The sequence below is a fragment of the Callorhinus ursinus genome, unplaced genomic scaffold (assembly GCF_003265705.2).
Source record: "Callorhinus ursinus isolate GAN/ISIS: 27379988/994484 unplaced genomic scaffold, GSC_fseal_2.0 scaffold6, whole genome shotgun sequence".
NCBI lineage: Eukaryota > Metazoa > Chordata > Mammalia > Carnivora > Otariidae > Callorhinus > Callorhinus ursinus.
The window spans coordinates 65,295,211-65,317,149 of NW_027397068.1; the positions used below are offsets into that span (position 1 = coordinate 65,295,211).

General features: G+C 42.6%; 1 protein-coding gene across 2 annotated transcripts in view; it reads left to right on the plus strand.

Annotated features, from left to right (window-relative positions):
• AKAP12 (A-kinase anchoring protein 12) overlaps positions 1–21,939 on the plus strand; it is a 94,779-nt gene that overhangs the window by 53,407 nt on the left and 19,433 nt on the right. Inside the window, exon 1 of one of the 2 annotated variants that reach the window (XM_025866331.2) lies at positions 17,523–17,737. The exons of the other annotated variant lie outside the window; for it this stretch is intronic. Within the exon in view, the coding sequence (XP_025722116.1) occupies positions 17,713–17,737 (25 nt within the window). The 5' untranslated portion in view covers positions 17,523–17,712. Of the gene's footprint in view, positions 1–17,522; positions 17,738–21,939 lie in introns of those variants that run through there. 2 annotated transcript variants of the gene reach the window in all.

The window sequence follows — 21,939 nt, forward strand, 5'->3', positions numbered from 1 at the left end:
GATTTCAAACCCAGGTCAGCAAATTACCTAGCACAAGCTCTTAACCGCTGTGCCTTCACCGTGCTGGGCATGTCCACAGGTTTGTCTATTGGCACAGCGTCATCTGAGCAAAGAGTAGAATGAAAACCCAGAGAGGCAAGTGTGCTAGGTAACAGGGCTGTGAAAGCAAATATTTGGTAGCCATGTGGGATCACTGACGTATGCCTATCGAGGGAGCCCCTGGGTCAGGCAGGCTTCCTCTATGATGGTGATGTATGTGATTGAGAAGAGAAGGTAGAGAAGGAGAAAAGACAGGCCTTAGCAGATGATTATTTCCATGGTCTCCCTGAGCTGACCCAGGCTTCTGATCGTGGCCTTGGGGCTCTGAGCAAATAGCAAAGATTTCTTGCAACAAGAGTGGTAGTTAATATACCTTGTCCTTCAAAAGATCCTGAAAAGGCCTTGTCACCTAGGAAAAGACTGGTGGGTATCCTAGGGCTGCAGAGGTTTCCACCCCAGGCCCTGCCTTTAGGATGAGCTTTTAGGCGGAAGGAACTATTAATCCATTGGCTTATTAGCATCTGTAATAAGCTTGGTGCACTTGTTTTTTTCTTCTGCCTTTTGCCTGCCTGGCATTGTAAACACGGATACTTTTTCATGCCTTTTTTTTTTTTTTTAAAGATTTATTTATTTATTTGAGAGAAAGAGAGAGTGGGGGAAGGGGCAGAGGGAGAGAATATCCAAGCTGACTCCCGCTGAGTGCGGAGCCCGACACAGAGGCTCAGTCCCATGACCCTGAGATCACGACCAAGAGTTGGACGCTCAACCAACTGAGCCACCCAGACGCCCCTTTTCATGCTTTTCTTTTGACTACAGTAATAGCCTATGGTTAGATTTTATGGTTACTTCCAGAATTTCCTTCTACACAGAAGCTTACTAGGATGTATAAACAAAGGCATAATTTAGTATGTAACACTTAATCGTAGGATTGCAGGGACCTTGGTTTCTACTACTGTCCACATCAGTAAGAATAGATCTGACCCATCTTCTTCCCTAGGAGGATTGACCAACAGTGGGATTTGGTCCTGCCATACGTGGATCAGTTCATGGGAGAAAACTATGAACAAGGGGCGTTCCTGCTAGAGGGTTTTTAATTTAAAGTGGCTGACTGTATTTAGACAAAGCCAGATATGAAAATATTTTCTGACTTTGACTTGTTTGCTTTCTTTCTGAAACCGGACACACTGGTAATTCAGAACCATTCCTCTTCCTGTAATGAAAATGGAATCCTGTTTCCTTGTAAACTTTCCTCAAATGACAGAAGATAGGAACTGCCTCCTAAATAAACACCTTCTAATCTGTGCATCAGGGTTAGAAATGTATACGGCAATTTTGGAGAGGACTTGAAGATTATATAATTCCATGGGCCATCTTTTAGAAGGTACACAATCAGGGTTGAGAACAAATAATTATTGAAAAAAAAAATGGGACCCCTGGGTGGCTCAGTCGGTTAAGCCTCTGCCTTTGGCTCAGGTCATGATCTCAGGGTCCTGGGATCGAGCCCCGCATCCAGCTCCTTGCTCAGCAGGGAGCCTGCTTCTCCTTCTGTCTGCCGCTCCCTGTTTGTGCTCTCTCTCTCTGACAAATAATGAAATCTTTAAAAAAAAAAAATGAAAAAAATTCACAGTAAATTACTTTAGCCTTGGCGGTTTTGTCCTTCTGAATTTTTTAAGGTGATTTACCGTTTATTAAAACTGCTTCTGTCCAGCAGCAGCCTTTTCCCAACTAGAAAGTTCTTTCATGCCATGCTATTTCCGGCATTCACAGGGGTCATGCAAGTGCTGTTAGTTTTGTGGAAAATCTGCTTTTGTTGAAAGATTTTAAAAAAGCCCCCTTCATCCCAAACTGTCATTTTTCTATAGTCTGTGGCCCCTGGATTTTCTATGAGTTAAATGCCTCTACACAAATGATTTTTAAAACATTACATGTGGATCCAGGTCCAATTTTATATTTAAAACTTTTGCAAATTAAAAACTCAGATTAATTAAAAAATTTAACTTTAATATCTGTTGCACGCATTTTTCCCCCAAACAGATGGGAAAATTCAGTATTACCAAATAAAAAAAACTTAAGACCTTCTTTGTTTGGATACTATATATTTTTAAAGGTTTTATTTATTTATTTATTTCACAGAGAGAGAAAGAGAGAGAGACAGCAAGAGAGGGAATACAAGCAGGGGGAGTGGGAGAGGGAGAAGCAGACTCCCCGCCGAGCAGGGAGCCCGATGGGAGCTGGATCCCATGAGATCATGACCTCAGTTGAAGGCAGACGCTTAATCAACTGAACCACCCAGGCGCCCCTGGATAATATGTTTTTTTATTAAAGTGCCTACTCAACTCATTGCCATGTGCAAATACACAGGTGATTGTCTCTGATCTTAATAATTTGAATTTATCATTTACAAGGCAGTTTCTTGTTTCTTTTTGAGATTTGCCTCTCTGCAAAGTGGATACAGCAGATGTTATAAAGCAGGTGAACGCCATGATTCCTCATCTCCCTAGGTCATACTGTTTGTATGAACAAACAACAGTCATTTCCTTGGTTTTTTAAATTTTTGTTCACATGTGCTTTATATTATTTGCATACCCAGAGTGTGAGGACATTTACCCCAGAAGCAATGGAGTGGTTGTGGTGCTCTGCCCTTGGCATTTGCCACTCTGGGGCCAACTGCATTAAAAGTAGCAGTCAGCTAGCCAGGCAGACAGGCTTTGTTGTGCTGATCAGAATGATGAGGAGGAGGGCGCCTGGGTGGCTCCGTCCCTTAAGCATCCAGCTTTTGATTTTGGCTCGGGTCATGTTCTCAGGGTCCTGAGATTGAGCCTTACATGGGACTCCCCGTTCCCAGCAGGAAGTCTGCTTGAGATTCTCTTCTCCCTCTCCCTTTGCCCCAACCCCACTCTCTCTCTCTCTCTCTCTCTCTCTCTCTCTAAAATAAATAAATAAATAAGTAAATCTTTAAAAAATGGTGAGGAGGGTCACTACTACAAATGGCAGGCAATCCTGGGAAAAACCCTCTAAGATCCCAAGCAAAATTTAAGAACAGGAAAACCCCCAAATGTTGTCACTTAAAACAGAAGTCTTTTAGAGTGTTTCTTACGTTCTGCAGGATTCTACTTTTTCTACCTCTAGATACTATCCCCCAGCTACAGTAACGAAAATGGAGTATGCCTTGCTCAGCTATCTAGAAACTTCATTTGCAACATTATGGGAGAATTTCATTTTCCTCATTGTGCTTAATGTCACTGTCTTAGCTTTTATTAAATTTGCTGTTTGAAACCTACCAGATTCTGGTGTTTAGTGCCTTTGGGATATGGAAAGGCCAAAAGGTTATTCACTGCCAAACGATCGCAACACTCCCTGTGGACCTTGTTACCTTACAGAAAATCCATTCTGGAATGACTAGTAGTTCGTCGCTTTTTGATCATCTAATAGCTTTATCTGGACAGTGAGTACCTAAGATCCTTCCCATGTCTCTGTTAGAAGATGACCTCCCCCGCCAATACATGTTCTTCTGTGAGAGGCTGCTCTCCCAGCTGTGAAGAAATCCACGATTCAATCGCTTCTCTATTTTAATTGGAGACAAAATTGGTACCTTGTTATTTATTCTCATGAAAACATACCTGCCTGTTGCCCAGATGACTACCCTCCATTCCTCCTTTATTTTTTCCCCACATCGTTTGTCAACACGCGGCGTGGTTCATGTACTGTGTCTTACCTCCAGCTCTGCTAAAATAGAGGAACCACAAGGGCAGAGATTTCTTGGGCTGACGTGGGAGGTCTGTCAGATGCTTCCATGCTGAGTCCCCCGAGGCTAAACCTGTGTTTGACACCTAGTAAGTGCTTAAGAAATACTTGAATAAATGAAGAGGTAGAGTTAACAATATGACCTTTTTGCTCATGGGAGAAGGGCATCTGTTGGCTTTTCACCTTTGTATCATTTGCGCATAAATACCACAACTTTGTAGATTTTACCCCCTCCTCCCCCCGCCCCCTTTTCTTTGGTGCATTAGCACTCAACAAAGCTGGATCCTTCTCCACATACCATGCTGTGCTGTCACAGGTGCTTACTCTAGGTTATCCAGGTGTTGCCTAAGGTGAGGTCAGACCCTGACCTGCTCAGGAATGCTATCCAATGTGAGTGCTCAAACCACAAAGAGTCCCCCACCCCCACCCCCGCTTTGGTATTTCGAATACAGTATTATTGCATGACATTTTCTCAAGCTGTATCCTGTTTTGTAAGGTTTTGAAAACTAGGGGAAACACAAAATAACCCTTGAACATCGGCAGGAGTACTGTACTTTGCAGTTTCTGGGAACCGGTTTTTATTCATTCCTCCGCTCTGCAGGAATTTTTTTAGCATTCCTCTATGAAATTACTTATGTCATTGACAAATTTCTGGTAACAAATAACTACTGCTTTCATCTTTAAAGAAACATTTATTTTTTAGTAATTAACAGCTAACCTATACAGGGAAGAATTTCTCCCTCGAACTGTATATTCAAGTCTGGCAGTCCAAAGAACCTTCTAACTTGATAAATGATGGGGGTATGAGGAAACAAGGACTTCTGGTCCTCTGCCCCTTGTAGTTCATTCTAGGGGACAAAACCATGGGTAAGGCTGCTCTAGTCACTATTTCTTTGTGTACCCTTGAATTGAATCTATCCCTTTATCTCGCTGACCATCAGTTTTCATTTGTAAAAAGAGCATCCTCAGTCATCTCTGAAATTCTGGGACTGTGTAACATCAGTATTCCTAGCGGGTTAGCACTATGATGCTAATGATGGGTTAGCTGTTGAAGACACCCCAGTGACCTTAGGCAGGTGAGAATCTACATGGTAATTTCATTATGCCTTTTTGTAAAAACACTTTTTCTTTCTAGTCTGATCTCAGAAATCATCTTCTAGATTCGGGGCGCCTGTCTGCCTCAGTGGGTGGAGCATGCGACTCTTGATCTCGGAGTTGTAAGTTTGAGTCCCACGTTGGGTGCAGAGATTACTTAAAAATAAAAAAGTCTTTAGAAAAAAATCATCTTCTAGATTTGAAGTTTTAATTTAATGAAAAGTTCAAGAGGGAGAATTTATTCAAGAATGTCTCAGTAGATAATCATTTAGGTAAGAAAGAAAGCTAAGTAGTTTCATAAATGTGGCTACAAGGTAACATAGCTCTCCCCCTGTATGGGAGATTGAAATTATGTAATAGGATTGGTTATGGGTCCCATTCAGTGACAGATATTGGTAAATGCCATTTCTATTTGCCCTGAAGACTGTCATTCAACCTTGAGTTACTTCGAAGACTCACCTATAAGTAGCTATAGTTTCGAGACTCTCCCAGTCCACTGAGCCGGGTGAGTATTCTGGCCCACGTGAGAAGGCACGCAGGCGAGATGGTCTATAGGCTGGTCTGTGTTAGGTCAAGCTTCAGACCCTTTCCTTCGAGGGACTGAAGTGGTCTGAGGTTACTGGTTCTTTAATTGTGACTAAGCCATAATGGAAACATTAAATTTTTTTTAGCTATTGCATTTATTTGACAGTCCTTTAGATCTTAGACTGACTCATCCTTAAAACAGTTCCAATTTAGGTTCACCTGGCTTGGCTCAGTTGGAGGAGCATGGGATTCTTGATTTCAAGGTCGTGAGTTTGAGCCCCAGGTTGGGTGAGATTATAAATTTTTTAAAAAACCTAGTTTCACCTAATGTAGCAACCCCCAAATGTTTCCAACAATGGCATGTTCTAGAGCACAATGTCCCTATGTTATATAATAATGGTGCTTAGGTAACTTAGAGAGGATGTAGTCTCTGGGTTTAAATTCTGCCATATTTTTAGCCTCTCAGTTGAGTCTTTTTCCTGAGTACCACACGTTGAATTTTTTTCTTTTTTTCTCTTCTTTTTCCTCATTCGTCATTTATTTAGAGTAGTATAAGTCTCCATAAAAGGTATATTTCTTCCCAAATCATTAGTTTCAAGGTATCTCAGCTGATTATTTATTTATTTATTTATTTTGAATGTAGCTTTTCCACAGTTTGAATTTTTACAAACTGCTTTTGTAGTTAACATGTCAGGACAGTGTGACTAGTTATAGGCAAGATGTAATTAATTGAATGGACTGGTTACTTTCACATGTCTGAGCCTGCAGTGTTTAGAATGACAAAGCAAGCACAGGGCAGTCACCCTGCTGTATTAGTTTGCTAGAGCTGCCATAATAAAATACCACAGAACAGGTGGCTTATACAATACAAATTTATTTCTTCCCAATTCTGGAGGCTGCAGAGTCCAAGTTCAAGGTGTCAGCAGGTGTACTTTCTCTGAGGCCTCTCCTTGGCTTGGGGATGGCCACCTGTTGACTGTGTCCGGTCATTCCCTTATATGTGCACACCACTGGCATCTGTGTGTCTCAGGCTCCTTTTTTGAGGATACCTGTCATTTAAAAAAAGAAAAAAAGGGGCGCCTGGGTGGCTCAGATATCTGAGTGTCTGCCTTTGGCTCAGGTCATGATCCCGGGGTCCTGGGATTGAGTCCTGAGTCAGGCTCCCTGCTCAGTAGGGAGCCTGCTTCTCCTTCTCCCTCAGCTGCTCCCCCTGCTTGTACTCTCTCTCTCTCTCTCTCTCTCTCTCTCTCTGTCAAATAAATAAATAAAATCTTAAAAAGAAAGAAAGAAAAAGAAAATAAAGATACCTGTCAGGTTGGATTTGACCCAACCCACCATAACGGTCTCTTTAACTTGATCCCCTCTCTGAATACAAGCACACTCTGATGTGCTGGGGGTTAGGGCCTTCAACATCTGAATCTGGGGAGGGCACAGTTCAGCCCGGAACACCTGTCTTCATGATTGACAGAACTGCAAAGTCCGGTTTAGTGGCTTTGGTGGAAGGGAACTTAGAGGTGGTCTAGACCAGGCTCTGGCCCCCATTCAGGAGTCTCTTCTGCTCAAACACAGATTTCGGGAGTTTCTCCATAACAGGAAACCAGTTACTCCACCTCAGGGAGAACATGCCTCCCCCTAGCTGTGCTGCCTTCTGGAACTGTATAGAACAAACTCACCTCCCTTTTCCACATGGTGGCCCTTTAAGTATTTGAAAACATTTATCCTGTCTTTTCCTTTAATCTTTTCTTCTCTAGGCAAAACATTGCCAGAGAAAATAAGCCGTCTCCCATTTAAAGAGAAATGCCCGGGGCTTATTATATATTTTGAGTATGAATGTGCTTGCTGGAAGCCTGCCAAGCGTAACTGGGTTTCAATTTCAATATTCCCGCCTTTTACAAATCATTTAATTTCTCCAACTCTTTATAGAACGTGAGAACGTAGTTGGCTTTCCACCGAGTATTATGTACTGAAAGAATGGCTTAGAGAGGAGATAAGTACATTGATGGAGAAGCATATAAAGGAGTGTCTCCTTATCAAGGATGTTGCTAAATGAGCCAAAGCCAAGTAGCATGAAGAAAATGTTAATATACTTTGATACGTATTTCTTATGTTGGAATTACAGTTGCTCTCTTGGTATTCACTCATCAGGATCCTCATCACACAGCCTACATAATGGGATCCAGTAGTTAAAGATCAGAGTAAGATAATCTCCACTTTGCAAATAATTGCCTGTCACAAATAAATGGAGGATGCTTTAGTTTCCACATTAGTAGCTTCCTGCCGAGCCCTCAGTCAGTGGCCGCATTGTCTAAGCTCGGTGAATGAACTTTTTACGAAAGAGCAACATTTTCCACGTGTGTGTCAAATTTGGGCCTAAACACCCACCAGTTGTGTTAGTTTTTCCATTCATTACTCAGGATTTTCTGTGTCTTGATACATGTATCACTGTCAGAATCTGATGCTGACCTGCTTTTTAATCCCTCAGATGGCTTAATAGTGTCCTTTCTGTCCTAAAAATGTTCTGAAAATCTTAGTGATGGATCTCCTTGTGATTCCATTTATCACACGCTGGGTTCTTTAAGTCGAGAAACCCTTCACTTCTGGGAAATTATTTCATCCATTCCCCTCTTTTTCTTTGCTTTCTTTTTGGAATTACCATTACTCAGATTTAGACCTTTGAGAAGGGCCCTCATTAGAACTTTTTTTCTCTATTATTTATCTTTTTGTATTTGGCTCTATTTTCTGGGAAAATATCCTAAAGACTAGATTTCATTTTGTTATCTTATTTTTAATTTCTAAGAACTGAGTTTTTTTTTCTAAACATTCATTGTTGAAGTATCCTGTTTTTTTCTTGGCTGCATTATCTTTCTGAGGATTGAGTTGAAGGTTTCTTTCTCTGCATTGCCTCTGTCTCTTTCAGATTGCTTTTTTGTCTTTCATAATAGGTGTTTTTGTTACATATCTGATTTGGGAGCTGGTTTGTCATATTTAAAAATTGGGGGGGGCGCACCTGCGTGGTTCAGTCAGTTAAGCGTCTGGCTCTGGATTTTGGCTCAGGTCACGATCTCAGGGTCATGAGATCAAGCCCCGAATCAGACTCCATGCTGGGCATAGAGGCTGCTTAAGATTCTCTGTTTCCCTTTCCCTCTGCTCCACTCCCCTGCTCATGTTTGCTCTCTCTCTCTCCTTTCCCACTCTCTAAAATAAATAAATAATAATAATAATAAATAAAAGTTGGTTGGGATTTGTGTTACTGGGGCAATGTGGCCATTCCTGGAGGGTGATCTGATCGATCTTAACATGTCTTTTCTTGGGCTGGTCAAATTCCCCTAAGAAGAGTCTTGTTTCCTGGGAGTGTTCAAGCTCATTTCTGGAGCCTAGGGAGGGAGACAGTCTGGGAGTGGGGTGCATAAACTCCTCTTGTTTTTCATGATGGTGTGCTTGGTGTGGTTGAATCTCTGCTCCCCCCACCTCCCACTTCCCTGGCCTGGAGACTAAGTTTCACTCCTGTCATCTCTGGGACAGGTGAGTGAAGAGGGTCTGGCTGTACAGCCTGTGGGAGGGGGAACTGAGGGTCTTTTTTTCTTTTTTAATAAGATTTTTAAAATTGTGGTACCTCATATAGGAGGGATCTCCCCTTCTGTGCATGGCTTATTTCACTGTTTCATGTCTTGAGGGTTTGGCTGAGTTGTAATAATGTGACAGGATTTCTATCCATTGTTAGGCTGAGGAGTAATCCATTGTTTGTATATATCACATTTTGTTCATCCATTCATCCATGTCTTGGGTCTTTTAACCTAAATCTATTTGCTTTAGGTCTACTGAGGCCTTAGGAGATTTCTATAGCATAAATGGAGTTACTTTCTCCACTGTTAGTCTAGGATGCAGGTATATTGAGGTGCTCGAACCAGTTGCCACTGCAAATTTCTTATCTTTTCTGTTTTTCTCTGACCGTGGAGTGTATCCATTCAGTCTTGATGATCCATGAGTATGGTTTCTGGAGGGAGTAAAAGATAAATACGCTGTCATGCAGAATTTACTCTTTATCTCGACAGTAAATTTTACATTGACTTTAAAAAAACTACATGCTTTTAGCTGTCACCCTCTAGATTTGTAGAAAAAGGCATCTTTGCAAGTAAACTGTAATTCATGTGACTATAGCTTAAACATATTTCTTTTGCAAGTGTCAACTTTTGCTTTGTAATTATTTTTTAAGCTGATCTAAATATACTCATAGGATGACCTTTTGAGTAAAAATCATTTAAAGCACTTTATTGTTGTATATGAGTACTATAAAAGTTGGTGGAAAAAATAATATATTTAAACATATTAATTCAACTATATTAACAAATTAAGAGACAATGGAAAAAGAGACAGGTGTACCAATTAAATCTATCAATGGGAATTTTATTCCTTGCCATGTAGAGGCCACCAAGAACTCATCTGTAGTCCAACTAAGTTAGGTTTATTTAAGTGCTAAACCAATGGAGGGATTCCTGCATGGGAGCCCCAGTAATGGGGAGGTGGGAGGACCTTATTATAGGATTTGGGCTTATGCTGGAGAATTCTAGGAGAGCAGAAGGGTCAGCTCTAAACTGGACACTGAGGTAGTGCAGGGGATTCTGTGATTGGGTAATTTCTATCTAGAAGGCTAGGAAATTAAAGCAGGGATAGGATTGTCATTTGCGAAGTGACAGAAAGAGGGGAACGTTCGGGCATCTGGCTGGCTCAGAGGTAGAGCCTGTGAGTCATGATCTCAGGGTCGTGAGTTCAAGCCCCATGTTGGGCATGGAGCCTACTTAAAAAAAAAAAAAAAGACAAAAAGGGGGAACGTTCAGTTAGGTTTGAAGTTTCAGAGCTGTTCTCTGGCCACATGTCACTATTTAGCACTTGAAATTCTGTTAATCCTATTTGAGATATGCTTTGTGAGTAAAATACATCCTGGGTTTCAAAGACAGTGCAACAAAAAAATTGTAATAATATATTACATATAATAAAATATTTTCATTAATCATTTTTTATACTGAGTCCATGTTGCCCTAACATTATGTTAATATTGGGTTAAATAAAGCATAATAAAATTAACCTCAATTTTTATTATTTTTTTTTTAACTCATATTCATGTGGCTACTCTAATATTTGAAGTGGTGTATGTGGCTCGCTTGGGGGCTCACACCCTGATTCAGGAAGACAGATGTGGAGGGTGCTGGTCCGATCACCACCATTGTTCGAGTCTACCTTCAGCTTCTTCCCCCCACCCCACCCCAACTCCCTGACTCCTTTTTGTTGAGAATTCAGGCAAATTGGGTGCCTGGGTGGCTCAGTTGGTTAAGCGACTGCCTTCGGCTCAGGTCATGATCCTGGAGTCCCGGGATCGAGTTCCGCATTGGGCTCCCTGCTCAGCAGGGAGTCTGCCTCTCCCTCTGACCCTCTTCCCTCTCGTGCTCGCTGTCTCTCATTCTCTCTCTCAAATAAATAAATAAAATCTTAAAAAAAAAAAGAATTCAGGCAAATTAAAATCCTTTCTTTCTCTTCTGGTAAAGTGAGGAAAAGATGACCAGAGTGATTGATTACACAAGAGGATACTTCTCTTCTAAGGATGCATTTCTGAAAAATTGATGACAAAGGGGCATTCTTGTCTTTCCAGAAATATTTTTCAAAGGATTCTTCAAAATGAGGCTTATCTATATTGAAAGTAGTATTTCTCAACCTTTTTTCCCCTTATCGCTCCAGTAAGGAATCTTTTATTTTCCTAGCAGCCCCTCCATAATACTTGAATAACACAGATGTATATCAGTTTATCTTATCTAATCTATCATCTATCTATGCTTCATACACAAATAGCCTCCCCATCAGGAAACCAGTTTTCTTTATCACCCCTGTTGAGAAGTGCATGGTTTAAAGTGAGCTAATAGCTAACATTTATTCTGCTTCCAGAATATACTCAGTAGTGCTAGCGTTAACCTTCATTTGCACCTCAGAATAACATTCCTGTGGGTGATATATTTATTCTCCCATCAGTTGAAGCCCAGAAACTTCAATATTTTGCCCTCACCATGTAGCCAACAGAATCAGAACTAGAAGCTAGCTTTTCAGACTTTGGAATCCTCTTGACAATATCAAAGACAAGGGTGTTCAGACTTAAGATGAATGGAGGATTTGAACACAAGGCACTCAGGAAAGAATTGATTCCTATTTATTCATGTACCTGACCAGATTTGGAAGTCATTCTAATTTCATAATTTTTAAAAGATTACACTTAAACTTTAATTTCCTTTCAGCTTGCTAATTTCTATGTTCCAGTGATTGGAGAGTTGAAGATCATGATATTTTGGACCACTGTGCAGTTTTATAGAATATCAGAGGCATTGCTCTGGGATTCAGGGTCTGGTAGTGCTGGACCCCACCCTGTCCAACCCAAAGCCAGGTGTCAAATGTGCTTGCATTCTAACCATGAAAGTAACAATGCTGTGAAAGATTTGTAAAATGTAGGAAAATATTGGGGCGCCTGAGTGGCTCAGTTGGTAAAACATCAGACTCCTGATCTCAGCTCAGGTCTTGACCTCAGGGTTGTGAGTTCAAGTCCCGTGTGGAGCCTACCTTAAAAAAAAATAAAAGGAAAATACTGAGAGAGAGATTGCCCATAATTCCGCTATGTTTGGCTTTTGTTATTTTTCTTTCCGGGCCTTCTTCCTCAGCCTAATGTACATGTATGCGTTTTAACAAAAAGCAGAATTGGGATTATATTCAATATATAGTTTATATCATGCTTTTTACCCTGAAAGAGGTGTGGACTTCTATATCCATGTCACCATTTTCCTTGTCATTAACTGCCTCAAAGATGTTGTTTTTGCCAAATATTCCACCAAAGGGGTAGAGACACCATTTTCACTTAGGCTCTTCAAATATTGTACACCCCAAGGAATAAATATTCTCATACATAAATCTCTGCCTCTCATTTGGTATATTTCACAGAAACAGAATTGCCAAATCAAAGAATGTAACAATATGGACTCAATAAGGGGAGAAATAATACTTAAATTATGTCATTTTTATTATTTGTATTGAGTTTTTAAATATTTTCCCCTTGCTTTGTTTTAAACTGTATTGTGAAGTGATTTTTAAATCCCCTTTTAGCTTTTCTGTTATTAGGACAGTCCCTTTGAGGAACTAGTCACATTATTTGTCTTGAGGACTTTGAGTTAGAATAACCATGTCTATATAAACATGTCCAATTCAACGGGACCATAAAATTCGATTAGCTGGTATTTGTCATGGGGGCAGAGCCCAGGAGAACCTACCCATCCTGCACATGACTTGCCCATGTCATTGAGACAGTGTCTGTGTTCATCTCTTTGGGCAGCTTTGAGCTCACCCTTAGATTATCTTGAAGCTTTTTATTTTTTAAAATATATATATTTTTAAAGATTTCATTTGAGAGAGAGAGAGAGAGAGAGAGAAAGTACGCACGAGCGGGGCAGGGGCAGAGGGAGAGGAAGACGCAGACTCCCTGCTGAGCAGGGAGTCCAATGTGGGGCTCCAGGACGCCATCCCAGGACCCTGAGCCGAAGGCAGACATTTAACCGACTGAGCCACCCAGGCGTCCCTTGAAGCCTTGTAAAGGAGTCACAGTGGTGAAGACGCTCCCTTAGATTTCACCTGCTCTCTTCTTGCCAGGGGAAGAGACCTTGAGGATTTTTGGTTGCTTTTCCTCCAAGTTGATGCCACCTTGGAAAGGCAGTGAAACAGGGTGCGGAGGCCTGGGTTTGGTGTCCATCTCCGCATTTCCCCGGTTCCCATATCTGGGTTTAGTACTCAAGCCCCCTTGGAGGCAGGCAGTTAGGGAACTGGTTTACGGGCCCCTGTCGCCTCCCTCTCAGGAAAGAGAGTAAAGCACTCATCTTTATGGTGGTTATTTGTCTGCGGGTTCTCCCACCCTCCAGACCAAGGCTTCTTCGAGTTCCCGTGTCCCTGCTTTGTGTGACGCACCAGACTGCCGACCACCTTTTCCACCTTTAATCCTCTCCACCTTTGACTTTGATGCCACTTCCTCCTGATTGCCTCTAATCTCTGTCCGTATTCCACCCTTTTTCAAATTTCCTCTTCCTCCGGGTTCCAGACCTTTCTTATTTTGCATCCATCATTCCGTTCGGATGATCTCGTAGATTTGCACAGCTACTGCTGTCTCCCCCCTGGCCTCAGGGGCGTCTTCCCAACAGTGCATCTTCCCGTCTCCTGGGCTCTGCCCCCTGTGGATGCCTTGCCCGTCCTACCTTACCCTGTATCCTCCTTGGCATTACTGCCCCGTTACCTTTTTAATATCACAGTTCAAATTACGTGTCAGCTCTGCTCCAAAGCCTCCAATGGGCCCCTGGAGTCTTCAGAATTAATGTAAAATTCCTTTAAAAAAAAAAAAAAGCTTTAATGAGATATAATTCATATATTTCAATTGGCCCATTGAAAGTGTACATCGCAGTGGTTTGTAGTATATTCACAGAATTGTACCACCATCACCCCAAGGAATTTTAGAACATTTTGATCCTCTCTTAACCCCCAAACCTGTTAGCAGTCAGTCCCTCTCTCCCCACCTCTCAAAATCCCTCCCTCTCCCCACCTCTGGTTCTAGGCAACCACTAGTCCAATTTGAGTGGACATTTCATATAAATGGAATTAAATATTTCCAGGAGCACCAGGGTGGCTCCGTCGGTTAAGCGTCTGACTCTTGGTTTTAGCTCAGGTCCTGATCTCAGGGTTGTGAGATCGAGCCCCGAGTCTGCTTGAGATTCTCTCTTCTTCTCCCTGTCCTTCCCACTCCTTCTCTCTCTCTCTCTCTCTCTCTCTCTCTCAAAATAATAAATCTTAAAAAAAATTTTCAATATGTGCTCTTGGGTGACGAGTTTCTTTCGCTTACCAATGTTTTCGTTGTTCATCCATGTTATAGCATGTATACTTAATTCTTTTTTATTACTGAATAACTTTCTCCTTTGCAGATATACCTAATTTTATTTTCTATGCATCAGTTGATGGATATTCAGGTTGTTTCTAGTTTGGGGCTACTATGAATAATGAATACTGTTATCAGCATTCCTGTACAGATTTTTGCATGGATGCGGGTTTTCATTTCTCCTGGCTATATATCTAGGGGTAGAATTGCTGGGTCATACGGTAGCTCTATGTTTAATATTTTGAGGACTTGCCAGACTGTTTTCCAAAGCAGCTGCACCATTTTACATCTCCACTGACAATGTATGAAGGTTCTGATTTCTCGATTCCCTGTTACCGTCCATCTTTTTGATTGTCGCCATCCTAATGGGTGTAAAATGGTATCTCATTGTGGTTTTGATTTGCATTTTCCTAATGGCTAATGATGTTGAGTGTCTTTTCATGTGTTCATCAGCCATTTGTGTATGTACTTTAGAGAAATGTCCACTTAGATCTTTTGCACATTTTTAATGGGGTTATTTGTTACAAAGCCATTAAGCTGTCATTCAAATTCATAAGCCTCAAATACAGTATTTCTCATTCTCATTTCAGTTATCATCCCTGTCCTGCCCTTCTCCTGGTCTCTTGCTGTGTACTCTGAGCTTGTAGCTAGACAGAGCTCCCTCGTGGATGACTTCTCTTTGTAAATGCAGACACACAGAGGTGGCAACCCTGTCCTTGCTTACTCTTAAGAGGTGGACATCCAAGGAGAACTCTCTGCTGAGAGAGTCAGCTACTTGCCACCTGATGATCTCTTGCTCTGCCTTGTGGTTTTAACTACTTCTTTAGAAATGCCAGATTAGATGTGTCAGTGTCTTTTTTTTTTTAAATTATTTTATTTTATTTATTTATTTGAGAGAGAGAGAATGAGCGAGAGAGAGAGCACATGAGAGGGAGGAGGATCAGAGGGAGAAGCAGACCCCCTGCCGAGCAGGGAGCCCGATGCGGGACCCGATCCCGGGACTCCAGGATCATGACCTGAGCCGAAGGCAGTCGCTTAACCAACTGAGCCACCCAGGCGCCCTAGATGTGTCAGTGTCTTTACCAATGTCCTAAAAAGAAAAAAGTTTAAACAGAATCACACAGCAATACGTCTATCTTTGTAAATGTTTATTTGGGGCCTTAAATTGGTAACTAATGACATTTCTCCCAGTCCAGCCCAGTGGAGCAGCTGTTGTTTGTGGTTTTGTTAGTTCTTAGGCTTCTAGGAAGGAAAGGACCTGGTAGCACAGTTAAGCAAGGTCAGAATCGACAGACGTGCCCATAAGTGGAACAGGTGTATTTCAGAGGTGGCACCAGAGGATGGCCATGTATTGTCCCCAACAGCTGGTGCCGAGAAATGAGGCAGAACTGAGACCCCAGATCCCTGAGGTAGCCAGGGACTCCTGGGACAGCTCAGGGAACGGGTGTGGACTGAACCTGGGGACACACTGTTTGGGCTGATAGACATGCTTGGGAAGGCTGTAGACCAGTCATTTAATGTGGACCACCAGTGCAGCCTCCAGAGGCTCTTTTATCCATGATCTGTATAGCCAGGACTCCCCAGGCCCGGGGCTGGGGGCGCATGTGGGAGCAGGGGAGAAATGCAGACCACTTAGCTGTGTGGACTACAGAGGGACCATTCCACCAGCAGTATTTCACACACACCAGCCTCTCGGTATAATTGAGGCAATTTGTGAACCCCAGTTAAGAGTCCTCTAGGGAAGATGCAAGGTTAGGATGTGGTTTGCCCTGGGAATCAGATCACAGGTGTCAGGACAGGGAGCTCATCACTCCGTTCCCTGGGGCATCTACCACCTGGCTGGGTGTTCTCTGGAATAGAAGAGGGAAGCCGGGTCAACAGAGAGGCTGAAGCTGGTTTTTGTAACCCGGTCTGATTACTAGCTACACTGCCTCCTTAACTTTGCTCATCTTTGCCTGACCCTGGTGCGTTGCGCCTCCTGGTGGCCAGAAGGAGCAACTAGGTGCCAGCCAGCATCCCTGTGCTCAGCTCTTTCTTGATACTTCTCTCCCACCCTTCTCTTTACTGCACCCACTCAGGTCCACCCCAGGGCTCTCTGCCCCCCTAAGCAGTAATGAATAAGACCTGAGCTTCTCCGTCTGAAGAGAAAAGCAGTGGTAAAACGTTTCTTTTGTTTGCTTAGGGGGAGAGCCCGTGGTAATGAGGTGAGGCAGGCAAGGCATGAAGTGATAAATAGGGACAAGGGTGAAAGGGGGAGGAAGCCAGGGGGCCTCAATGGACTTCCCCTCACAGAACATTGACATACAAAAGCATGCCAAAATTGTAAGACTTGTTTATCACCTACCTACCTTGTGTCTCTATATGGAACATTCTAAAGTTTCCGGAAGAAAGAATTTGAGAATGCTGTCTGAAATTTTGTGAAAGTTTGATATGGTTTCTGACTGATTTCCATGCCGTGTGCTTGAATATTAGAGTTTTGATAGTGTCTATATTTTGGAATATGGCCTAGTTTGATCTAAAAATTTAGTTAACTTGTACCATTAAATGAACAAAAAACAAAACAAAGAAACCCCACACCTACTGCTCCAGTATTTGGGCTTTTTACAAGTTGCCTTGATTCAGCGTTGAAGACACAAGGTTTGCCTTGTAACACCCTTCTCAAGGACTTGAAATAATGGGACAACGGAGATCAGTTGCCATCCCTCAGTTCAGTGCAGCCCGTGTGTGTCCAACAGGTGGTGAAAATGTAAAATCCTATAGGTGCTAAAAAGCGAACCGTGTTTTGCACCTCGTCAGCCTTTACACAAACAAGGAACAGAACGCGCGGTATAAAAACAGTGGTCGTAGAACGTAGTATCTGTGCCGTTATTTGCTTTAAGTAAAGCTGAAAGCTGAGACGCAAGAGTACATCGGCGCCAGGAATGAAGTAACAGTTGAGATAAAATGTTGCTGACTCTGGGTTATTCAGCCCAGCAACTCTGAAACCCTCCCTGGGTCTCTCTGCAGAGCCTCGCTGACCATTAGCGGAGACCAGCTCCAGGGAGGGCTCCTCTTCTTTAAAATGAAACACATGACTCGCGCGCGGTGCCAGGGGGCGGGGCCTGGGTGGGCGGCGGGGGTGGGGGTGGGGGCTGGGTTCTCCTATAATTAGCCGGGGAAATGCATCTTTGGTCTCGTTTTGCTTCTTTTTGCTGCGGCTCCGAAGGCACTTTTAATTCTCCCTAATCCTCTGGGGGTGGCTTGGCGCGCACTTCTTTCTGATCGCAGCCAGACTGCACGGGGTTGGCAAGATCCCGGGCTGCGTCAGCCAACCGCCGAAGGAGGGCGAGGACCAGCTGTTCTTGTCATCTGGAGGTGTGCTATTAAATATGCTGGGGATCATCACAATCACAGGTAAGGCAGGAGCCAGGCTGTTGTGTTCCCCCGCCGTGGCAGGTGGAATAAATGCTTCCTTCCCTGGAACCTGCATTTGGGTGGAGAGAGCTTCGAGGTCCCTGGCTGAACACGCTGGCATTCATTTCTGTGTTTGCTGATTTTCCAATCAGAAGAGCATTCTCTCTTTGGCTCAGTAAGAACGCAACACGCCCAGCGTTTTCCTTTTGCCTACGCAGGAATCTTCCTGACTATACTTTGGGGAGACCTTGAATGTATTTGGGGCGCTTGGGGAGGGGGGAAGAAACGTGTTAGTTGGGGTGAACTTGCAGATAGGTTGTGAAAGCCTAATCACTGGTTGTAGTCCTAAAAAAGTAAATTCCTGTTTTTGCAAAATTAGGATATTTGGCATTTTGACCTGCTTATTAGAAACTTTCAGTGAAGGTGCACATGGTGATTTAGGAGACTAAGATGTTAGCTCTGGTTGAAATGGTGGTTTTAACGAATACCTGGTGTAAAATTGATGGCTAGCAGGTAACCACATTTAGGCACTAATAGTAAAAATGTATGTTTTTAAAACACGCTTTCTAGAAATCTGGCTGTAAGTATGAATTGTAATATTTAATTCGCACGTTTAGCAAGTGAGTTGTAGAAAGCACCGACAGCTCTTCTAACTTGGTATTTGATTGTTTATACAATTTTGCTGTAGCCTGACTCCTTAGGAACTTGCCTGCCTGTTTTCTCCTCTCTCCCTGTACCACTCAAGCATAAACGCCCATTGGCTAATTTAGATTTCTAAGACCTGCTGTTTTCTAATTGTTGGAGATCACTGCTCATCAGATCTCCGTCTTTCGTAAAAATGCTGTATAGAATTTCTAGACTTCACATTTTTCTCAATAAAATGGCTCCTGCAAAGCCTGGTTCTTCTGTGGAATTTTAAATGAATGTGAAAGTTTAGCAAAACTAAAAATATCTCTCACTTCCTATAGATTAGCTTGTTTACTTTGAGATTTCCTTCCTCACATTAATGCCATAAGCCTTTCTACCATTTGTATAGCAGGAATGTTTATGAGATACCTAGAATCTCTTATTAAATAGACTGTACAAAATAAAATAAATTAAAACAAAAATGTTTCATTTTTTCCAGATCATTACTTTTTCTCTGAATGAAACATAGCCATGCCAAACCCTGGGAGGGGCTGCCTGAGAGTGTGGTTTGTGGGGTGTCACGGCTAGGGGTTGGGTCTTCAGTGATTGTAACTTTCTTCTGGGTGCTTTTTGTGTATAGCGTGATCTTTCTTATATTCATTCCCTGATTGCTTTATCACATGCTGAGTTTCTTATGGGAAAGAAAGGTGTTTCTTTTTAGAGATAGTTAAGAGGTAAGAAACTTGGGGTATTTGGAGGGCTTTCAAAAATTGATTCAGATCATCCCAACGGACTGACGAATGGAAACAGTTGGAAGGATGGTCTCATTTTTCAGGTAATTTCAAGTTAACTAGATCTATTGCTTTCTCAGTTTCTCTTCCATTACAAGGCTGGTATGGAGGATGGACAAAATTTGGTACTTTTCCCTAGTATAATAAGAAAGTGCACAGAAATACTGATTAACAGCAAATTTTGTCGTGGACCAAGGGAGTTTGAACTGTCATTTTTTTCCCCCTCTGTAAGTTATCCTGATGAGGAAGATTTACAATGACCAGTCTTTAGTTGGTCAGAATCTTGAAAAGCAACAAAGGCTTTTTAAAGTGGCATTAAATGTTAATTAAATATCAGATTACTCATCTAAATAATGTGAAAGAGAGTTACTCTAGTCCTCTTCGGTGTTATGTTATGCTTGGAACATTTAAATTTCACAGTGAACAGGAAGGGATCAGACTGATAATATTTTTGTACTTCAGAACGAGTTTCCTTTTCTGAAAGTAAGGAAATGCTGTCACTTACAGGACTGTTACACCCCACCCTACTCCCCCCCACCCTGACCATTGAAATGAAGGCAGCAGAACTTGAATTATGAAATGATGGCATATTGTCATACACACTTGGTCTTTCTTGACATCTCAACCTCACATCACATGAGTAATACTTAGCTTACAAACTGGAAAATAGGAGGCACCTTGGGTGACTCAGTTGGGTGAGCATCTGCCTTTGGCTCAGGTCACGATCCCAGGGTCCTGGGATTGAGCCTCGAGTCGGGCTCCCTGGTGGGCAGGGAGCCTGCTTCTCCCTCTCCCTCTGCTGCACCCCCCTGCTACACGATCTCTTTCTCTCTGACAAATAAATAAATAAATCTTAAAAAAAAAAAAGGCACAAACAGCTGGCTGGCTCAGTTGGAATAGCATGCAACTCTTGATCTCCGAGTCCTGAGTTCGAGCCCCATGATGGGTGTGGAGATTACTTAAATAAATTAACAAAACAAAACAAAAACTAGAAAGTAAGTGATCACATAGGATGATGGAGGTGTCGTCTCCCCAACCAGCCTGTTAATGGTATGCCAGAAAAAAAATGCTTACTGGATTTTGAAAGATACTTTGAAAATATGTACCCTATTTTTTCTAACTCACATTATCGAGACTAACTGTGGAGTATCCTGGGGAATTAGGGCAGCATTACTCTTTGTAAGAGTCCTCTAACATTCAGGCAAGTTCTAGATGATTTATATTGCCTTTCTCTATGCAGGTCTTTTGACAAGATAAAAAAAAAATATACATATACCTCCGCGTGGCTGCGTCTGTCTGCCAAGGAGGCTGGTTAGTTGTAGAGACTTGTGAGACATTGAAATGAGTACCCTCATACCTGCTAGAGTAATAACTACCACCTACTGAGTGCCCATTCTCATTATTCCGTACAATAACCCTGCACAAAGTGGGTGTTTAACCCCCTTTTAAAGATGACAACTCATCTGGGTGGCTCAGTCGTTAAGCGTCTGCCTTCGGCTCGGGTCATGATCCCAGGGTCCTGGGATCGAGCCCCAGAGCCCCACATTGGGCTCCCTGCTCAGCGGGAAGCCTGCTTCTCCCTCTCCCACTCCCCCTGCTTGTGTTCCCTCTCTCGCTGTGTCTCTCTCTGTCAAATAAATAACATCTTTAAAAAATAAATACAGATGACAACTCAGTTTTTCTTGGTGTTCCTCAGCTACTAAGAAGCACAGCTGTAGAGTACTTTGTAAAGGGTCTTACTATGGCTCTGGTAGTGCCCCCGTTTTTGTATGTCTGCCAGATGTATGAGGGACCATTCAGCATCACTGTTGAGGTCGGGACACATGGGGACCGTCACCTATACCCCTCCTACACGGGGTTCTGCTTCTCTGAGTTTTAATCCTGGTTTAACATCTCCCCTTCGAGGTTTTGTGGTTAACGAGCATGACAACATGGGGCGTTGGGTGTGTAGGATATAAGGGATGGATTTAGAATGTAGAGAATTTCTGGACAAAATCCAGGACAATGCTGCAGATCGTAGGAGAAAGTTAACCAGATCCAGATGTCAGCAGCAAGCAGGCCTGATGTGCCTGCAGAACAGAGCGCACTGGTTACATTAAACTTAAAAAATTAATGTTGTAGTTTTTGCAATATTGCACTTTTTCTTTGACAAAAACGACTGCCGTTGTGCCACGGACCTGGAGAGCTACGCTTGGATAAAAGCATTAAAATTTTGCAGTACATAATATGACATATTTCTTGTCTTTTTTTTTTCTTTTAAACATCTCACAGTAGAAGAAACAAGTATACTTTTTATGTCTTAATCTCTTTTAAGTATTTGGTAGAGTGAGAACAGACCCTGTAGGTTTCGGACCTGCAACTATTTATTGCGTTTGTGGAGTTTGGAGGTGGGGGGTCTGTGTGGAGCACAGCCTCCGTGAGGGTACTTTGACTTTGGGGGTGGGGAGGGGATTATGTGCCTCTTGAAACTTGGGAAGTAGGCGGATGATGACAGTTTCACAAGGAAAATGTAAATTTGTCCGTGCACCTTAGAGATCTCTTTGATTGATTTCATAAATTGGGGTTGACTAACTGGACATTTATCTGGAGATTAAGCAGTTTTCTAGAAAGTAACACCTAGGGGCGCCTGGGTGGCTCAGTCGTTAAGCGTCTGCCTCCGGCTCGGGTCATGGTCCCAGGGTCCTGGGATCGAGCCCCGCATCGGGCTCCCTGCTCGGCGGGAAGCCTGCTTCTCCCTCTCCCGCTCCCCCTGCTTGTGTTCCCTCTCTCGCGGTGTCTCTCTCT